Source organism: Natator depressus, chromosome 24 (genome assembly GCF_965152275.1).
Source record: "Natator depressus isolate rNatDep1 chromosome 24, rNatDep2.hap1, whole genome shotgun sequence".
NCBI classification, from domain to species: domain Eukaryota; kingdom Metazoa; phylum Chordata; order Testudines; family Cheloniidae; genus Natator; species Natator depressus.
Window position 1 is genome coordinate 14,405,547 of NC_134257.1, and position 18,077 is coordinate 14,423,623.

General features: G+C 51.4%; 1 protein-coding gene across 1 annotated transcript in view; it reads right to left on the minus strand.

Moving 5' to 3' along the window:
* Window positions 1-4,865: 4,865 nt before the first annotated feature.
* Window positions 4,866-18,077, minus strand: part of LOC141977514 (IgGFc-binding protein-like) — a 32,115-nt gene continuing 18,903 nt past the window's right edge. The window contains exons 5-11 of the mRNA XM_074939032.1: window positions 16,813-17,012; window positions 15,855-16,247; window positions 13,432-13,718; window positions 10,642-10,880; window positions 7,074-7,672; window positions 5,690-6,254; window positions 4,866-5,410 (exon numbers count right to left, since the gene is read on the minus strand). Of these exons, the coding sequence (XP_074795133.1) occupies window positions 4,866-5,410; window positions 5,690-6,254; window positions 7,074-7,672; window positions 10,642-10,880; window positions 13,432-13,718; window positions 15,855-16,247; window positions 16,813-17,012 (2,828 nt within the window). The remainder of the gene's footprint in view (window positions 5,411-5,689; window positions 6,255-7,073; window positions 7,673-10,641; window positions 10,881-13,431; window positions 13,719-15,854; window positions 16,248-16,812; window positions 17,013-18,077) is intronic.

Here is an 18,077-nt window from a genome sequence, read left to right on the forward strand (position 1 = left end):
TGGGGTTACAGCTGGCGGGGATGCAGTGAAAATTTAAATGGCCATCACAACTGCACCTTTCCTGGCAACCAGAGAGCCAGACCCGGTCCCCAACCTGCAGGGGTAACAGACAGAAACCAGTCAGCAGTGTGTAACTGTAGAAGGAAGCATGGGTGGAAAGAAGGGAAATACCCCAAATTGTAAGACAGAGATTTGGTCCCAGTCCGAGAAGGTGCTGCAGGTGACAGGTGACTCGCCCCTTAAAGGCTGGGGCTAGTCAGCCCTGGTGACAGAACAAGGCCCACCGGGGGGTGAATTGGGTTGTTCTCTAGAAAGGGCAGCCATGGCTGCAGCCAAAGGGGAAGCTCAGGGAGCTGTGAGAGTCTGCAGAGAAGGAGGAAAGGCACCTACCAGGAAGACCAGGGGAGTTGATCCTGGCAGGGAAGCCTGGGAGAGACCCTGACCAAGCAGGGTCCATGCTGGGGTCAGAGGAGTGGGGGGCTGGGATCCCCTGGGGAGCAGCGTTCACTAGCAGGGTCCGTGCTGTGGTCGGGGGGGTGGAGGGGCTGGGAAGAGCTGTAAAAGGCCTGGAGGGAGGAGGAGAAACCCTGCATTGTGTGGACTTAGCAATGGATTCTGTTTGGGATTTTGAGTTTTATTTGTGGTTCTTTTACATTAATAAACCTAGTCCCCAAGGAGGGCCATTTTCGACCAAGCAAAACCTGAAGGGAAGTTTTATTGGAACAGTCTAAGAGGGGAAACTGAGGCAGGCTGCCTGTAGCATGATCCTAAACCATGAGGGGGGTGCATGGGAGTTGGCTGGCCCAGGTACATGGGTAGATTAGCACATCCACATGGAATCCCATTTGCTCTACAAGGGTGCACTTAGGCCATGCAGATGTCGGCTCTATCCCCTGGTTAAAAGATCTGGTGATGTGACTGAAGCAGCCACAGAGGTGACTGAAGTAATGTTGGCCTAGCACAGAGTTTATCCAAGTTTCTCTGGGGCTTTCCTTGTCAATTTGACACCTCTCACAGGGCTCAGTAGCAGAGCTGGTCGGAAAACAGGATTTCCGTTCCATGTGAAAGTCCAACATTTGGACCTTAGTTTTCATTCCGAACTGAACTAAAAGCTGAAGTTTCCTGCAAAATAAAAATTCCAGAAAAATGGATTTGGAGCCATCAAAATGTTTTGTTTGGGTTATGTCAAATTGTATTGTTTCACTAAGGTAAAAACATTTTGTTTAGATCATGTCAGAACCTCATAATACCTTTATCACAATAAATATTATAAAGGTGAAGGCATTCAGAGATATAGGTCACTGTATGTCAAAATGAAATGAACCAGCTGATGAAGTAGCCAATGCAGTTTTGTTGAAATGGACATGTTCCCACAAAACATTTTGATTTTGACAAAAAAAGGTGAAAACTGCATTTTCTGATGGAAAAAACCCTTTTTCCAAAAGGTCTCCTCAGTTCACCGGAGCCAGGAAAGCACCTGCCAGGAAACTCACCGGGTAATGCAGCCCGTTGCGCACGCAGCCGCACTGCTTCTCTGGAACGCAGCTGGCCCCACTGCGCAGGTACCCGTCGGTACAGAAACAGCCTTCGGCACACAGATGGCTGCAGTGAGCCTGGACCAAGCTGCGTGCACAGGAGTCCCGGCAGGCGGGCTCGCAGAGCTTGTAGTGACTGTATGCTGGGCATCCTGGGTCTGGCAAACAGGAAGGAGCAGGAAGAGAAAAGGTCCAGTGTTAATCCCGGGGAGAGGCACTCAAGAGTTTCCAGAACAAGATATGAAAAGGCCCCAGCTGGGGAGCCCAGAATTCACACCAGGGGCTAGAGGGTCTTGGCAGTCCTGCCCAGTTCAGGATGTTTCTGGGAGATGAAACCAGTGAGCAAAGCCACTAGGGCAGGGCAGGAGAACTTTGCCAGACACCTACCAGCCAGGGGGCTAAACCAGCTAGTAGGTACAAAAGAAGCATCCCATCCTCCCCCCACCCGCTACTGCAAGGCACCAGGGCAACACTCTGGTAGGAAACCGTCCCCCACCTGCTGGGAAAGGGAGCTTGGATTCCTACCAGGGTGCTGTCTGTGGGCTCCACCTTTTGTAACAACTGCTGACATTGGCATCTGATAAATGTGAAGCCTCCCTTGCAGAATGCTGGAAAGGAGAAGGAGTGCGTGCTCTCGCTCCCTCTATTTCCTTCTCCTCTTCCTCAACTCAGGTCTCCTTGGACTGGGGGGCTCCTGCCTCTCCTCCTCCCCTGGCAAATAGCCCTGGTGCCATTTTTCTCAGGCAGCAGGTGGGTAAAACTGGCCTAAGTTCGGTCATTCTGTTGACGGATGCTCAAGCTAAGCTGGGATTTGACCACTGATGTGAAGCTGGTGACAGCTGGGCATTCACTACTGGGATCAAATGTTTGAGGAACAAGCACTTGAGTTCTGTGTTCTTAGGAGCCAATGGCTCCTGGCAGGTGGCGTCATCAGAATGTGGCGACATCTCAAGTCGCAAATGAGATACTTTCAATTTAAAAAGCAAACGCAAACTTGGTCTCTGCTTACCACAGAAAGACTCGCTCCTCCAAGGTGAGATGGTGACATTCGCTCTCTGGCAGGCGGCTGCGTATGTCTGAATGGACTGGCACAGGACACTGCTCTCCCCTCCTGACACACACAGGTCAAAGATGCAATCAGACAGATAGGGGCCTGGGTCAATCTGGGAGTGGCAAGAGGCGAACGGCCCGTTGGGATCCTGGATCACCCAGCACCGGGACTTGGACTGCACCAGACTTTCCTCCTCTTCGCACCCAGGGCAGGAATCAGAGCAGCCGTCGTCACAGCCAGGGACATCCTCCGACTTCCAGTCTGCAGCGAAGTGGAAGGCGTCCTTCCCTAGGGAGCCGTTACGCGTCACAAAATCATCCTCAGCGGCACCATTGAAGTTCCCGCACAGCCCGCAGGTCTGGCCTCGGTACTCAGGAGGGAGGCTGACAAAGAGGCTGTGGGCCAGGTCGTAGCTCACACTCAGCCCAAAGGGAGTCTGCAGTACTGTATACAGCCCATGCTGATAAATGGCAATTCCTAGTGTTTTCACATTCACCGGGAGGGTCACCATCACTCCAGCGATCTGATTGGGGGAAAACAGCAACAAAGAGATTAATCCAGGGGATGGATCCCTCACACACTGTAAAACAACAGGACAGTGGCATGCGAGTTTGTGATGGGTGAGGAGTTTAGGGAAAATCCCACTGTAATCTGCTCAGGACAGAGCTATTAAACCCAGCTTCTCCCTGTAGCTGTGTATTGTTGTATTGGCCATTTAAACTGGATAACACCCAGCACAATTTGCTGTAAGAAACAACCCTGGAGCATTTGAAGGGGGAGGTGTGGGCAGGGAGGGTGTAGGTAGGAGAATTAAGCTTGGATGTCTTTTTGTTTTGTAAAAAGAAAATGAGGACTTGTGGCACTTTAGAGACTAACAAATTTATTAGAGCATAAGCTTTCATGAGCTACAGCTCACTTCATCAGATGCATATGCATCCGATGAAGTGAGCTGTAGCTCACGAAAGCTTATGCTCTAATAAATTTGTTCATCTCTAAGGTGCCACGGGTCCTCCTTTTCTTTTTGCGGATACAGACTAACACAGCTGCTACTCTGAAACCTTTTTGTTTTGTGTTTGTATAGCACCTAGCACAACATGACTAGGGCTCCTAGGCCCACAGCCATACGAATAATGAAGACATCTTTCCCCTTCCTTTTTAATTTCTATTGCATAAAAACGACGGGGGTAGGGAAGGATGCACAGTAAGGCACTGCCATGCCAGGGAGTGCAAAGCTTCGGGGTGTATGCGCAAGACAAACTACACTCCCTCGGGCATATGCCGGTTCATGCAGCCTTTAATCACTGCTTCTCATCATTCAACCTTCTTAGATACAGTATCCACATGTGGCCTTCCTCTCCCAGAGCGTACTGACCTTTGTGTGCCAGGCGGGGTCCATGAAAGTCATTCATATGCCAGATGTGCAGTGAATCAAACTGAGCACTGGCCTCTTTCATTTCCCACCTGAGCCCTGCTTTACGGTGTGGCTTGAAGAAGACCTGGCACAATCCATTCCGTGTGCACCCGAGCAGGTGGCACTGTCATTTCCACCTTGGCAAGTGCGCTCCTCTGAATGCTACACAGCTAAGACCCATGTAAAGCACCGCTTTCCTTGGTTTGGGGCATTGATAAAAGGAGCAAAATCATCCCGCGGGGACTGAATGTGGGTGAGGGGCCATTTTCAGACTACTAAAGAGCTAATTTCATCCATACTCTCAAAGACAATTCTACTCAATGGTGCCTAGTACCCAGGTCAATTTCACTCTTCTCTCCCCAGCTGCTTTGACACTAGACATGCTCAAATCAACTCTGAAATAACTGTTGGTAACAGGCAAATTCTCGGGGGGTTTCATTCTTCTTGTTTGGATAAATAGCTAAGCTTTTTCAGAGCAAACGTTACCCCAGCAGTTCGCCCTCAGGCAGAGATAGGCATGGAGTATGTCTACACAACCACTTATGTCCGAAAAACTTATTTCACTCAGGGGTGTGAAAAAAACTCCCCCTTGACTGACATAAGTTACACTGACACAGGCGCTGGTGAGGACAGTGCTATGTTGGTGGGAGAGCTTCTCGTGCCGACATAGCTCCTGCCGCTGGGTGGGGGTAGTTTCATGATTTCGATGGGCGAGCGCTCCCCTCTCAGCATACAGCGGCTGCATCGGTACAGCTGTGTCACTGTAAGCTTGCTAGTGGAGCCATGGCATGAATTGTGACCGTTTCATCTGAGTGATGGTGCTGGTTAAATCTCCACAGATGGTGGTACCGTGCTTTCCCAGAGAGCACTAGCCCCATGGAATTACCTTGACCGTCCCGTGCTGCCCTCTCTGCAGATGGATCTCAGTCTTGTTCACAAGGACAAACACCTCCGAGATCACAGCCATAGGAACCTGGGGCAGGTTTCCGTTCTTCACTTCCACTCTGAAGAAGGATAAGGACTTTGATGCCCCACACAGTTCAGCAAACACATATTTGCAGGTGCCCTGGGAATTGTATCGCTTCCCATCAAACGTAGTGTAATGGGGCAGACCAGAAGCCCAGCAGATGCCGTTGGTTCGCTCATGGCACCCATAAGCCCCCTTTCGAGTGCCACAGAATTCCCCAGGGGCACAGGCAGAGCGGGAGCACTGGACAGTGTGGGAGGAGCCGTCACATCTGCAAAATCTCCCGCAATTTTCTCCTTCCCAGAAGCTTTCCCCTGCCAGGTGGTATCTGCCATTGTGGGTGCAGCCGCACTGCTCTGGAGGCACACAGTCAGTGCCACTCCGCACAAAGCCAGGGTCACACTGGCACCCTTCTTCACACGCAGTCCGGCAGCGGAAGGGCACAGCTGGGTGGGCACAAGAGGCCGGGCAGGAAGGTCCACAGAGCTCATAGTGGCTGTTCGGGGGACAAGTTAACTCTGAATGAAAGAAAGGAGTGTTTAGAAATACGGGAGAAATACGGCAGGGAATGTTCCTAAGCAGGAATAAAAATGAAGGAAAGATAAGAGCAGAGAGTGGCGAGACCACTAAGGCCCAGCCCAGTGCTCGAGTAGGTACATAAAGGAGAAAGATTTTGGGGGTATAGCTAACAAAGATTCTTCTAGTATTTGGAATCATCTACTTACCGCACACAGCCCGCTGTCTCCATGGCTCAATGGCAATGCCATGACTTTGGCACTGCTGGGCATAACTGCGAAGCACTTCACACAGGGTCTCCCGGCTGCCCCGAGTCACACACACATCCCTCACGCAGTTCTCCAAATGGATCTGAGCATCAACCAGCTGGTTACACTCTTTAAAAGGCCCAGCAGTGTCTGCGATGACCCCGCAGTAGCTCTGAGATCTGTATTGGGCTAGTTCTACTTCGTTACATTGGGCTGGGAGCCCAACGGCCGTGCAATGAAAAGGGGAATCAGCATCCTTCCAGCTATTGCCAAAGGTGACGGCGTCATGGACCACAGAACCGTTTGGGGTCCGGAAATCATCACTCTGGTTCCCATTGAAATCCCCACCGAGTCCACACAGTGACCCAAAGTAGATCTCAGAAACAGAAACCGACACAGAGTGGGACCAGTCGTAGGACACAGAGAGGCCAAAGTCAGTCTGGAGCACAGCAGACGAGCCGCTGTAATAGGCGTAGAGTTTGCCCGATGCAAGGACCAGGGGCAGATTGACCAGGGATCCATTCACCTAGGGGAAAAGCGAGACATGGGCCATTTGCTGTCATGCCAAACCGCACTGTGCATTTCTGGCTCTCAGCTATTTCACAGCTGGGCTGTGGTCTGAGCCCCTGGATCGAAATGTGATTGGGACATTGGGTTTGGCTGCACTGTTTGCCTTTCAAACAGGGACTGTGCTGAGCTTGGCATTCATACCTTCAGAATTTCTCTACCTGTAGGCTGGGAAATTACCTGAAAAAGCACAAAGCTGCCTGCAGCAGACAGGGAAGCTCTGGTTTTCTCTAGGCAGCAGCCCCAGGTCCCTGAGGGGTCGGTTTAGAGACCCTGTTGATGGCAGTGCAAGGGTTACTATTTTGCTGCACATCTCTAGGCATCCTTAGTCACTGCACACACTTGTGTCCCATCACATCTGTGTCTGGGTCCCTGCACATCTGGGGCCAGTGAGAACTGATGCCTCACTGGGCCTTTACCTTTCAAGCTGTCAATGAACGGCCTGCCTGTCGCTAACGTGGCAGCGAGGCACTACGTTCAGGCAGCGTGGGAGATGTGGCAGGGTGCAGCGTGGATGCAGGGTTCACCTGTGCAGCCCTGTACGGCTTTGATCAAAGTTGCTGCCCTTCTAATGGCTTTGGGACACTAACCCCGTTTCACTTGGACAGGATCTCAAAATCACAGTGCGAGGTAAGACTCACCTCAACATCCTGCATTCCCCCCAAAACACATCTAAGGGGACAGTGACCCCTACAAGACTGTCCAGGGCTTTTGCTTTCTCACCTGATCATTTCTGTGCTGAGCAGTTACTTTCTTCAGAGCTATGAAATGCCCTTACCTGCACCTGGCCGTACTGGCCCCCAGCTATAGCAATACGTTCCCCGTAGACATCTAGCTCCACCAGGCGCGTCCAGGACACCGCAATGGAGCTTTTCGGCTCGTTCACCACTTGGATGGTGAAGTTGGGGAGGCTCCCCGGGGGGCCACAGTACTTGCTCAGGGTGTACTTGCAGACTCCTTGATAATCAAACATGACTCCATCGAACGTGGTGTAGTGGGGGTGGCCGAACACCCATAAGGTGCCAAACTTCACAGGGTAACAGCCTCGGATGCCACCAACAACGCGGCATATCTCCAGAGCCCCGCAGGCATGATCCTGGCACTGCATGGGCTGGGCAGGCTGCCGGCAGCTGCATTTCCTGCGGCAGGTGTCTGTCAGGATCACCTCCTCTCCCAGCTGGTGATATTGACCCTTCAACGTGCAGCCACACTGGCTCACAGGCACACAGACTCCAGCGTCCAGAACATAGCCTTCCCTGCAGAAGCATCCCGCCACGCAGGGCTTTGTGCAGAGCAGGGGTGCACTAAGGTTGGCACAAGTGGCAGGGCAGGCAGGGCCACAGAAGTCATAATAACGACTGGCTTGGCAGGTGGTATCTAGGATAGAGGAAAGAGAGTCACCAGAGGACAATGCAGAAGGCCCAGAAGACTCTTGTCCCATTTGCTCGGGTTAATGCCTAGTGCACAGGGTTTGGTAACTTCCAACCCTATATTGGCAATCACCTTCTAGATGTAAAAAGCCGCTGTAACACAGGAACACGAGATGGGCGCTCAGGTGGCTGCAGGGTTTGCATCTCCACCTTCTGACTACGAAGCTGGAGTCATTGGTGTAGGAGACACAGAATGCTGATGCTTTAAGGGGAGGCAGCCAACACCTTGTCCCCGTCCTCTCTGGGTGAACCTGGCCCCCATGCGGGGGTCAGCCCAAGCATTTAAATCAGTCGCCCCAAACTGCAGGGCGCACCCTCCCAAGGGGGTATGGAGCAGCAGCCGGGGGGGGGGAGCCCACGGGCCAGCCCCCACAGAGGAGCAGGGAGGGCGTGCCACCCGGCCCGCTCTGCCCCAGCCACAGCCATGGCTCTGCTCTTGGCTGTGGCTTGGTCACCAGCTCCTGGCCCCTGCCCTTCCGGCCGCAGCCCCAGGCCTGGCCACGACTCTGCTCCCGAGCTGTGGGAGCCTAGACACATTCCATTACTGGCAGCAGGAGCCGCAAGAGGAAAAGTTTGGGCACCACTGACTTAAATCCTATTTTGAAGGCGTCGGTGGGACACAAGACGGGTCTAGGCCTTGGGCTGGTCCATCGCATCCGGGTGAATGTCTCCCAGAGAGTGCAGGGAAGGAGCAAGCCAGCTCTGCTGCCAATGCCCTGTGCCAACAGAGGACCCTTATATTCATAGAATCATAGAATATCAGGGTTGGAAGGGACCTCAGGAGGCCATCTAGTCCCACGCCCTGCTCAAAGCAGGACCGATCCTCAACTAAATCATCCCAGCCAGGGCTTTGTCAAGCCTGACCTTAAAAATATCTAAGGAAGGAGATTCCACCACCTCCCTAGGTAACGCATTCCAGTGTTTCACCACCCTCCTAGTGAAAAAGTTTTTTCTAATATCCAACCTAAACCTCCCCCACTACAACTTGAGACCATTACTCCTTGTTCTGTCATCAGCTACCACTGAGAACAGTCTAGATCCATCCTCTTTGGAACCCCCTTTCAGGTAGTTGAAAGCAGCTATCAAATCCCCCCTCATTCTTTTCTTCCGCAGACTAAACATCCCCAGTTCCCTCAGCCTCTCCTCATAAGTCATGTGTTCCAGTCCCCTAATCATTTTTGTTGCCCTCCGCTGGACGTTTTCCAATTTTTCCACATCCTTCTTGTAGTGTGGGGCCCAAAACTGGACACAGTACTCTAAATGAGGCCACACCAATGTTGAATAGAGGGGAATGATCACGTCCCTCGATCTGCTGGCAATGCCCCTACATATACATCCCAAAATGCCATTGGCCTTCTTGGCAACAAGGGCACACTGTTGACTCATATCCAGCTTCTCATCCACTGTAACCCCTAGGACCTGGAGCCTCTCCCTTCTGTATCACTGAGATGCAGAGACCAATGCTGGGGCAGTGCACCCCATGTCTCTTGGTCACTTGCAGCAAGTCCCCCACTGCCCTGATGTGTAATGCCGGCCTCTGCCCTACCCAGACATAACAGCTCCCTCTACAGCCCCAGGGGAATGGGGCTCATTCTCAGAGAGCCATTCTTTAGCTCACACTGTATAAAAACTCTTATTTGGGACAGGGAAGGTCTTTTCCCCCTGCTCTTAGCTGCGGAATTGTGGGATTGGTACATTTGCATGCACATGCGCTGCGTGGAGCTTCTCTTTGTACCGCTCCATAGAATCATAGAATCATAGAATATCAGGGTTGGAAGGGACCCCAGAAGGTCATCTAGTCCAACCCCCTGCTCGAAGCAGGACCAATTCCCAGTTAAATCATCCCAGCCAGGGCTTTGTCAAGCCTGACCTTAAAAACCTCTAAGGAAGGAGATTCTACCACCTCCCTAGGTAACGCATTCCAGTGTTTCACCACCCTCTTAGTGAAAAAGTTTTTCCTAATATCCAATCTAGACCTCCCCCATTGCAACTTGAGACCATTACTCCTCGTTCTGTCATCTGCTACCATTGAGAACAGTCTAGATCCATCCTCTTTGGAACCCCCTTTCAGGTAGTTGAAAGCAGCTATCAAATCCCCCCTCATTCTTCTCTTCTGCAGACTAAACAATCCCAGCTCCCTCAGCCTCTCCTCATAAGTCATGTGCTCTAGACCCCTAATCATTTTTGTTGCCCTTCGCTGGACTCTCTCCAATTTCTCCACATCCTTCTTGTAGTGTGGGGCCCAAAACTGGACACAGTACTCCAGATGAGGCCTCACCAGTGTCGAATAGAGGGGAACGATCACATCCCTCGATCTGCTGGCTATGCCCCTACTTATACATCCCAAAATGCCATTGGCCTTCTTGGCAACAAGGGCACACTGTTGACTCATATCCAGCTTCTCGTCCACTGTCACCCCTAGGTCCTTTTCCGCAGAACTGCTGCCTAGCCATTCGGTCCCTAGTCTGTAGCGGTGCATTGGATTCTTCCATCCTAAGTGCAGGACCCTGCACTTATCCTTATTGAACCTCATCAGATTTCTTTTGGCCCAATCCTCCAATTTGTCTAGGTCCTTCTGTATCCTATCCCTCCCCTCCAGCGTATCTACCACTCCTCCCAGTTTAGTATCATCTGCAAATTTGCTGAGAGTGCAAATGTTATGCAGTTTGGAGTCCTGCAGCCCCATAAGGTTGGGGTGCGAAGACAGAACCCATCCTGACATTCAAATTAGCAGCCCCATAACCTCGGGCAGAGGCACTGGGGGCCCAGTTAGACTGCACCCTGCATTGCATGGATAAAGTAGGCAGCTCGTTCTAGATCTTGTCTGTTCCAGGATGTTAGGCAGAGTATAACTAATACTGAATAGAAACAAAGGCCATTATTGCTTACCACAGCCAGTCGCTTCTCCCCAGTTACCTATCTTCACACCGTGAATAGTACACATCTCTTCGTAGGAGTCGATGGCTGCACACAGCATGTGATTGCCCGGTCCGTACTGGCAGAGGTCGTAGACACAGGCCTCGTAGTAAGGGGCTGGGCTCTCGTGCCAGTGACACTCAGCAAACGGTCCGGTGCGGTTTGTTAGGATCCCACATGCTTGCTCAACCTCGTACAATTTTGGACAGGGCTCAGTGAAGCCAGTGTCATTCTTACACCTGGAAGTGTCACATCGGTAACAGTCACATGGCAGTTCATCAAGAGGCATTTTGCTAAAGGGTCAGGACATGCACAAGCACAGAGGCCAATTCCTGACAATGGTCCTTGTCTTACTGCATCAGTTCCTCTCTCTGTAGCTCCCACTTGTGATGTGGAGGAGCAGATTCAGTGTGGGGGGAGGAAGGAAAAGAAGAACTGTGTCATTATGGGAGTTTCCCTAATACAAGCTGTTCCTGATCAACAGGCCTGCTCTTTTCAACCAGCTGATAGGGCTCATTTCTGAACTGGCCTGTTAAAGGGAAACTGGGGCTTCTGCCACAAAGTGCAATTCCTCTGCAGGGGGAGCTGGTGAGAGCCTGTGATATCTTGCAGGGGACATTGGAAGTCCTCTTGCAGTGAGGGGGAACCTTGCAAAACAAGAGACCTTTCCTTTGCTTCTCCATCATAAGCAGCCAAGACAAGGAACAAATGCTGTTCTCTGAAGTTTTGCAAGGGTAGCATTCTTCTGTAGAGTAATGCTGTGCCTGACACAAGAGGGGAGCGGACAGTCACGGCGGAAGGTAAGTGAGATACGCAGTTATAATCCGGAGCACCAAATAACATCCTGTAGAACGGCCATACTGGGTCACACCAATGGTCCATCTAGTCAAGGATCCTTTCTGACAGGGGCCGGTGCCAGACACTTCAGAGGGAGTGAACGGAACAGGGCAATTATTGAGTGATCCCCTGTCGTCCAGTACCAGCATCTGGCAGTTGGAGCTTTAGGGACACCCAGAGCACTGGGCTGCATCCCTGACCATCTTGGTTATTAGCCATGGATGGATTTATCATAGAATCATAGAAGATTAGGGTTGGAAGAGACCTCAGGAGATCATCTAGTCCAACCCCCTGCTCAAAGCAGGACCAGTCTCAACTAAATCATCCCAGCCAGGGCTTTGTCAAACCAGGCCTTAAAAACCAATAAGGATGGGGATTCCACCACCTCCCTAGGTAACCCATTCCAGGGCTTCACCACCCTCCTAGTGAAATAGTTTTTCCTAATATCCAACCTAGACCTCCCTCATTGCAACTGAGACCATTGCTCCTTGTTCTGTCATCTGCCACCATGGAGAACAGCCAAGCTCCATCCTCCTTGGAACCCCTCTTCATGTAGTTGAAGGCTGCTATCAAATCTCCCCTCACTCTTCTCTTCTGCAGACTAAACAATCCCAGTTCCCTCAGCCTCTCCTCCTAAGTCATGTGCCCCAGTCCCCTAATCATTTTCATTGCCCCCTGTTGGACTCTCTCTAATTTGTCCACATCCTTTCTCTAGTGTGGGGCCCAAAAGTGGATGCAATACTCCAGATGTGGCCTCACCAGTGCTGAACAGAGGGGAATAGTCACTTCCCTCGATCTGCTGGCAACGCTCCTACTAATGCAGCCCAATATGCCGTTAGCCTTCTTGGCAATAAGGGCACACTGTTGACTCATATCCACTTCTCGTCCACTGTAATCCGCAGGTCCTTTTCTGCAGAACTGCTGCTTAGCCAGTCGGTCCCCAACCTGTAGCGGTGCATGGGATTCTTCTGTCCTAAGTGCAGGACTCAGCACTTGTCCTTGTTGAACCTCATCAGATTTCTTTTGGCCCAATCCTCCAATTTGTCTAGGGCCCTCTCTATCCTATCCCTACCCTCCAGCGTATCTACCTCTCCCCCCAGCTTAGTGTCATCCGTGAACTTGCTGAGGGTGCAATCCACGCCATCCTCCAGATCATTAATGAAGATATTGAACAAAACGAGCCCCAGGACCGACCCCTGGGGCACTCCGCTTGATACCAGCTGCCAACTAGACATGGAGCCGTTGATCACTACCCGTTGAGCCCGACAATCTAGCCAGCTTTCTGTCCACCTTATAGTCCATTCATCCAGCCCGTACTTCTTTAACTCACTGACTTATCCTCCAAGAATTTATCTAATTCTTTTTCCAGTCTGGTAATACTTCTGGCCTTCACAACAACCCCTGCGTGCTGTGTGAAAGAGGAGTTCCTTTTTTTTTTTTAAACCTGACATCTTAATTTCATCAGGTGAGCCCTAGTTCTTGTGTTATGGGAAGGGATAAATAACACTCCCCCATTTGTTTTCGCCACACCATTCATGATTTTCAAATGCCCCTTTACCCATCTCTTTTCTAAGTGGAACAATCCCTGTTTTTCAATCTCCCCTCATTTGAAAACAGCCCTAATCATTTTCTTTGCCCTTTTCTGGACTTTTCCAGGGTAACATTTAACCTTCTCAGCTTCCATAGGGATGCTTTACACCTTGGTCAGGTAAAGATATTTTCTCTCTGAGAAAAGAACAATGAGTAGAGTACAAACAAACAGAGATCAATAATTTATTGGAAAAGGCATTGTTCTATGGTGGGAATGGAAGGGGAGATGCTGCCATGACAATATACTGAACAGAGAAAGAGGCGATAGACTAGAGCAACAGAGTGTAGGGAGAAGAACGCACGTGGCCATGGAGACAGGCATTCACCGACAAAGAAGGGAAGATCAATAGATAACACACACACCTTGGTGGGTTGATGTCAGAGGTCCAGGCATTCCCAAACTCTGCGTTGTTCGAAGCTCTCTCCCCATTGGGCAGGATTAGATCATCCCAGCGATCCCCATTGAAGTTCCCACACATCCCGCACAGCTGCTCCCGATACTCTGGGCCCACACGGACAAACAAGGCATGGCGGCCGTTAAACTGGATCTCCACATTGGCACCTGCTTTCAGAGTCACCATGTTTTTCACCCTGGTGATGTTGGCCACAGGTCCCAGCTGGGCCGGTAAAGGCGTCTTTGTCCCGTCAACCTGAAACAGGAAGGGAGGTGGGCTGGGACTGGGGTGTATCCTCCTGAGTAGGTAACAGAACTATTCCCAAGGGATGACAGAGGGGATTTTCCATGGCCACACCATAAAGAATATTTCCAGCCATAAAACTGCATGGAAGCAGCTGTACAGTGGCAGCCATGGTATCTGAGGAGCTAGCTCAGGGGCTGGCAACCTTTCAGAAGTCATGTGCCGAGTCTTCAGTTATTCACTGTAATTTAAGTTTTCACGAGCCAGTCATACACTGTAATGTTTTTAGAAGGGCTCTCTCTCTTTAAGTCTATATTATATAACTAAACTATTATTGTACGTAAAGTAAATAAGGTTTTTAAAATGTTTAAGAAGATTCATTTAAAATTAAATTAAAATGCAGATCTTATCAGTTTAGTGTGATCCTTGCCCTTGCTTTTCCTTGCTGAGTTTTCCAGTGTTCCCAGGCAGGCAGCAGGCTGAGCGGGGCTGGCGGCTGGGACCCCAGCTGGCAAGGGGCCAGCAGCCAGAACTCCAGAACAGAAGCAAGCTGAGGGGGGCCAGCGGCTGGTATATCAGGCCGGCAGCGGGCTGAGCAGGGCCGGTGGCCAGAACCCCAGACCGGCAGCGGGCTGAGCGGGGCCAGCAGACAGGACCCCAGACCGGCAGCGGGCTGAGCAGGGGTACAGCAGACAGAACCCCAGACCGGCAGTGGGCTGAGTGGTGCCAGAGGACGGGACCCCAGACCAGCAGTGGGCTGAGTGGGGGTACAACAGAGAGAACCCCAGACCGGCAGTGGGCTGAGCAGGGCTGGTGGCCAGAACCCCAGACCGGCAGCAGGCTGAGCGGGGCCGGCAGATGGGACCCCAGTCCGGCAGCAGGCTGAGCGGGGGTACAGCAGACAGAACCCCAGACCGGCAGCAGAGTGCCACTGAAGATCAGCTCGCGTGCCGCCTTTGGCACTAGTGCCATAGGTTGCTGACCCCTGAGCTAGAGCTATAAAAATATAGATCTCAACACGACGCAATAAGAGGCAAGCAGCAGACAAAGTTTGGGTACTTTTACCCAACTTTTTACAAGGACCGAATCTCAGAATCTGGCCAGAGTAAGGCAGCTAGGCCAGGGTGGGGACTGACCAAGCAGTGGCTGGTGACTCTCAGGGCACAACTGATCTGCTGCCGGGAGCAAAGGGGGAAGCAATCCGCTGTCAGTTATACCCGTCGTCTCTCTGTATAATTTAGCTCTTCTGGCCAGTGTGCTGGGTGCGATGTCAAGGCTACACCCATTCCACACCCCTGCCTGCCTGTACGCGCTGGGATGGGGCAGCATCTCCAGAGCCTGCTCTCCCCAGCCATGCTGTGACACCCCCGCCGCCCCCCAATGCAGACAATCTGCACCAGGAAGCACAGGGCCACCTCATGCCTTTGTAAATCACCAAGGTTAAAAGACCTCTCCCCAGGGAGGAGGTGCTGAGTCCAGGCACAAAGCTGACAAAAAGCAGATGCTGAAGTCCCATAAGTCCGGAGGGGGCAGGTACTTATCAAAGGTGAGTCCCAGCACATAGCTAGAGAGAGAGATGCTCTCAGGACAATCCCAACGGAATAATCTCCCATTATTTGCCTTGTGGTAGGGTAGGAATTGAATAGGCTGGCTGATAGGAGGCTAGTGTGGAACTTGGGTGACCAGGGTTCAAGTCCTGGGTCTGCCACAGACAGTGTGTGACCTTGGGCAAGTCCCTTAAGGCCAGATTTTCAAAAGGTATGTCAGCCCCTAAAGAAGCAGATAGACACTAATAGGGTTTTCATAAGTGCCTTGGTGCTTTGAAAACCCCCCTGGACAGCTATGAGCATCTTTAGCCACCGCAATACCTTAGTCTCTCTAGTGCTGACGCTCAAAGGTATGTAGGTGCCTAACTCCCACAGAAATCACAGAGGATCTTGGAATCTGCACCTCAGTTTCCCCATCTGTGAAATGGGGATAATAATACTTCCCTGCCTCACAGGAGGGTTGTGAGGTTAAATGATTTCAAGAACATGAGGCGCTCAGATCCTATGGTGATGGGAGCCAGATAAACACCTATGAGAGATGGATAGTTGTGGCTGTTTCTTCTTTGTCCTTTCTGATAATAGGTCAAAGAGCTCAACTCACCAGGACATCTTTGCCTCGCTCCAGAACAACATGGGAATGAAAATGGCCCGTTCTGAGCCAAAGTTCCACTCGGTAAATGAAGGAGACCCGGGGATTCCGGAAATTCCTGTTTGCGGCCACCACCCGGAAGGAGAAGTCGAGGGAGGAGTTGCAGGTGTGCGAGATCTCGTAGGCGCACGTGCCCTGGAAATGGGCCACCGCCCCATCGAAGGTGAAGTAGTGAGGGTCCCCTGTCACCGTGCAGGTGGTCAGCTGGCTCTGGCAGCCCAACTTCCCGTCCTTCACAGCACACTGCTGGCCGGGGTTACAGCTGGCAGGGACACACCGGAAAGTAGCAGAGGAGTCACAGCTGCACCTTTGGGTGCAATCAGCGAGCCAGAGAAAATCTCCAACCTGGGATGGAGAAAGAGAGAGAGAGAGAAGGAAATGGCCATGGTCATCATCAGCAAAATGTCACAAAAACAAACCACTCGAGTAGGAGACACACAGAAGGAAATGGGAGACTTATCAGGGCTCATTAACTCTGGGACATGCCCTGAGTCCAGAAGACATCCTTAGGCAGGAGGGCACTTATGCAAACAGAATTGTCTGATTATTTCTTTGTGTTCCCTGGTCTGTCTCTACTTGTTGACTCTTGCGTTATCTATAAGTTGTAAACTGTTTTGGACAGGGACCATCTCTTTGTTCTGTGTCTATTTCAAGGGTGCCCTATTGTTTGAGTAGGCTCCTAGGTGCTATCAGACTACAAAGAATAACAACAATAATAAAAAGAAAGAGATAGGGAGGGAAAGAAAACAGGAGCTTGACTCCTCAGGTGTAAACATATGCTGCAGGGCTCGAGGGTTAGATAGGAAGGAGACTCTTTGCACCTTGAGTGGGAAAAAAGAGTTTTGCTTCTGTACTTGCCCATACAGCCATGTTTCCTCAGCATTGTCCAGAGAAGGAAGTTGCAACTCACCCTGTAGTAGTGTCCGTCGTGCTCACAGCCACAGTGCTCTGGCAGGACACACTGTTCCCCACTCCACAGGTACCCGTCATTACAGAAACACCCTTCAGAACACAGAGAGCTGCACAGATGCTGAGGCCAGGAGCTGGCACACAGGTCCTGGCAGGGATGCTCACACAGCTTGTAGTGGCTATTCACTGGGCACCCAGGGTCTGTGAAAGAGGAGGGAGTTCTAGTATCAACAAAATGGAAACATACATGAGGACTGAAATTGCCCTTGACCCCCTGAGCAGCAAGCCCATGGCACCCGTCTTGGATGATTAACTAAGCCTCAGTTTAAAATGCTTCGCTCTTGTTTAGAAGGCCAGAGGATTAGACAGTGCATTCTGCAGAGACCAGCAGGCCCAAGACACCATAGCGCCCAACAGAGGGAAAAGACTGAGTCCCTCTAGCACCCGTGCCCTACAGTCCCCGCTAATCGGCTACCTTAGATACACTTGCATGATCCTGTAATGGGGTTGACAAACCCCTTACAGAGCATAGGCACAACGGAGAGGAGCATCTTCCCTGCTTACAGGGAAGCTGACTGATCACATCCTCTGCAGCTGAAAGTACTGCCCAGTCATGGACACTGGCACCCAGGGGCATCAGGTTTGTAGAAATTTTGGTGGTGCCCAGAATGCTCAGAGCCTGCCCCCTCCGAACTCTGCTCCCCGCCTGCCTAAGATTCTGCGAGGGAGTTTAGGTTGGGAGGAGGAGGTCTGGGGTGCAGGCCCTGGGTTGGGGCAGGGGATTGAGGTGTATGATGGTTGAGAGGCTGGGCTCTGGGAGGGAGTTTGGGTGCTCGGTGCAGACTCTGGGCTGGGGCAGGGCCTGGGGGTGCAGGAGGGGGTGAGGGGTGCAGGCTCTAGGACAGAGTTTGGGAGCAGGCTCTGGGAGGGAGTTTGGGAGCAGGAGAGGGTGTGTGGGAAGAGGTGAGGGTGCTGGGATAAAATGAAGCTACCACGTGCCAGCGCCACAAGATTACAAGAGTCAATTAAAAGCGGAAAGTCAGAAGCAGCACTTGCCTGCTTCAATATATTATATGTTGTTGTACCTGTTGTGATTCTAGACTCATAGACTTTAAGGTCAGAAGGGACCATTATGGTCATCTAGTCTGACCTCCTGCACAACGCAGGCCATGGAATCTCACCTACCCATTCTTGTAATAAACCCCTAACCTATGTCTGAGCCACTGAAGTCCTCAAATCATGGTTTAAAGACTTCAAGGTGCAGAG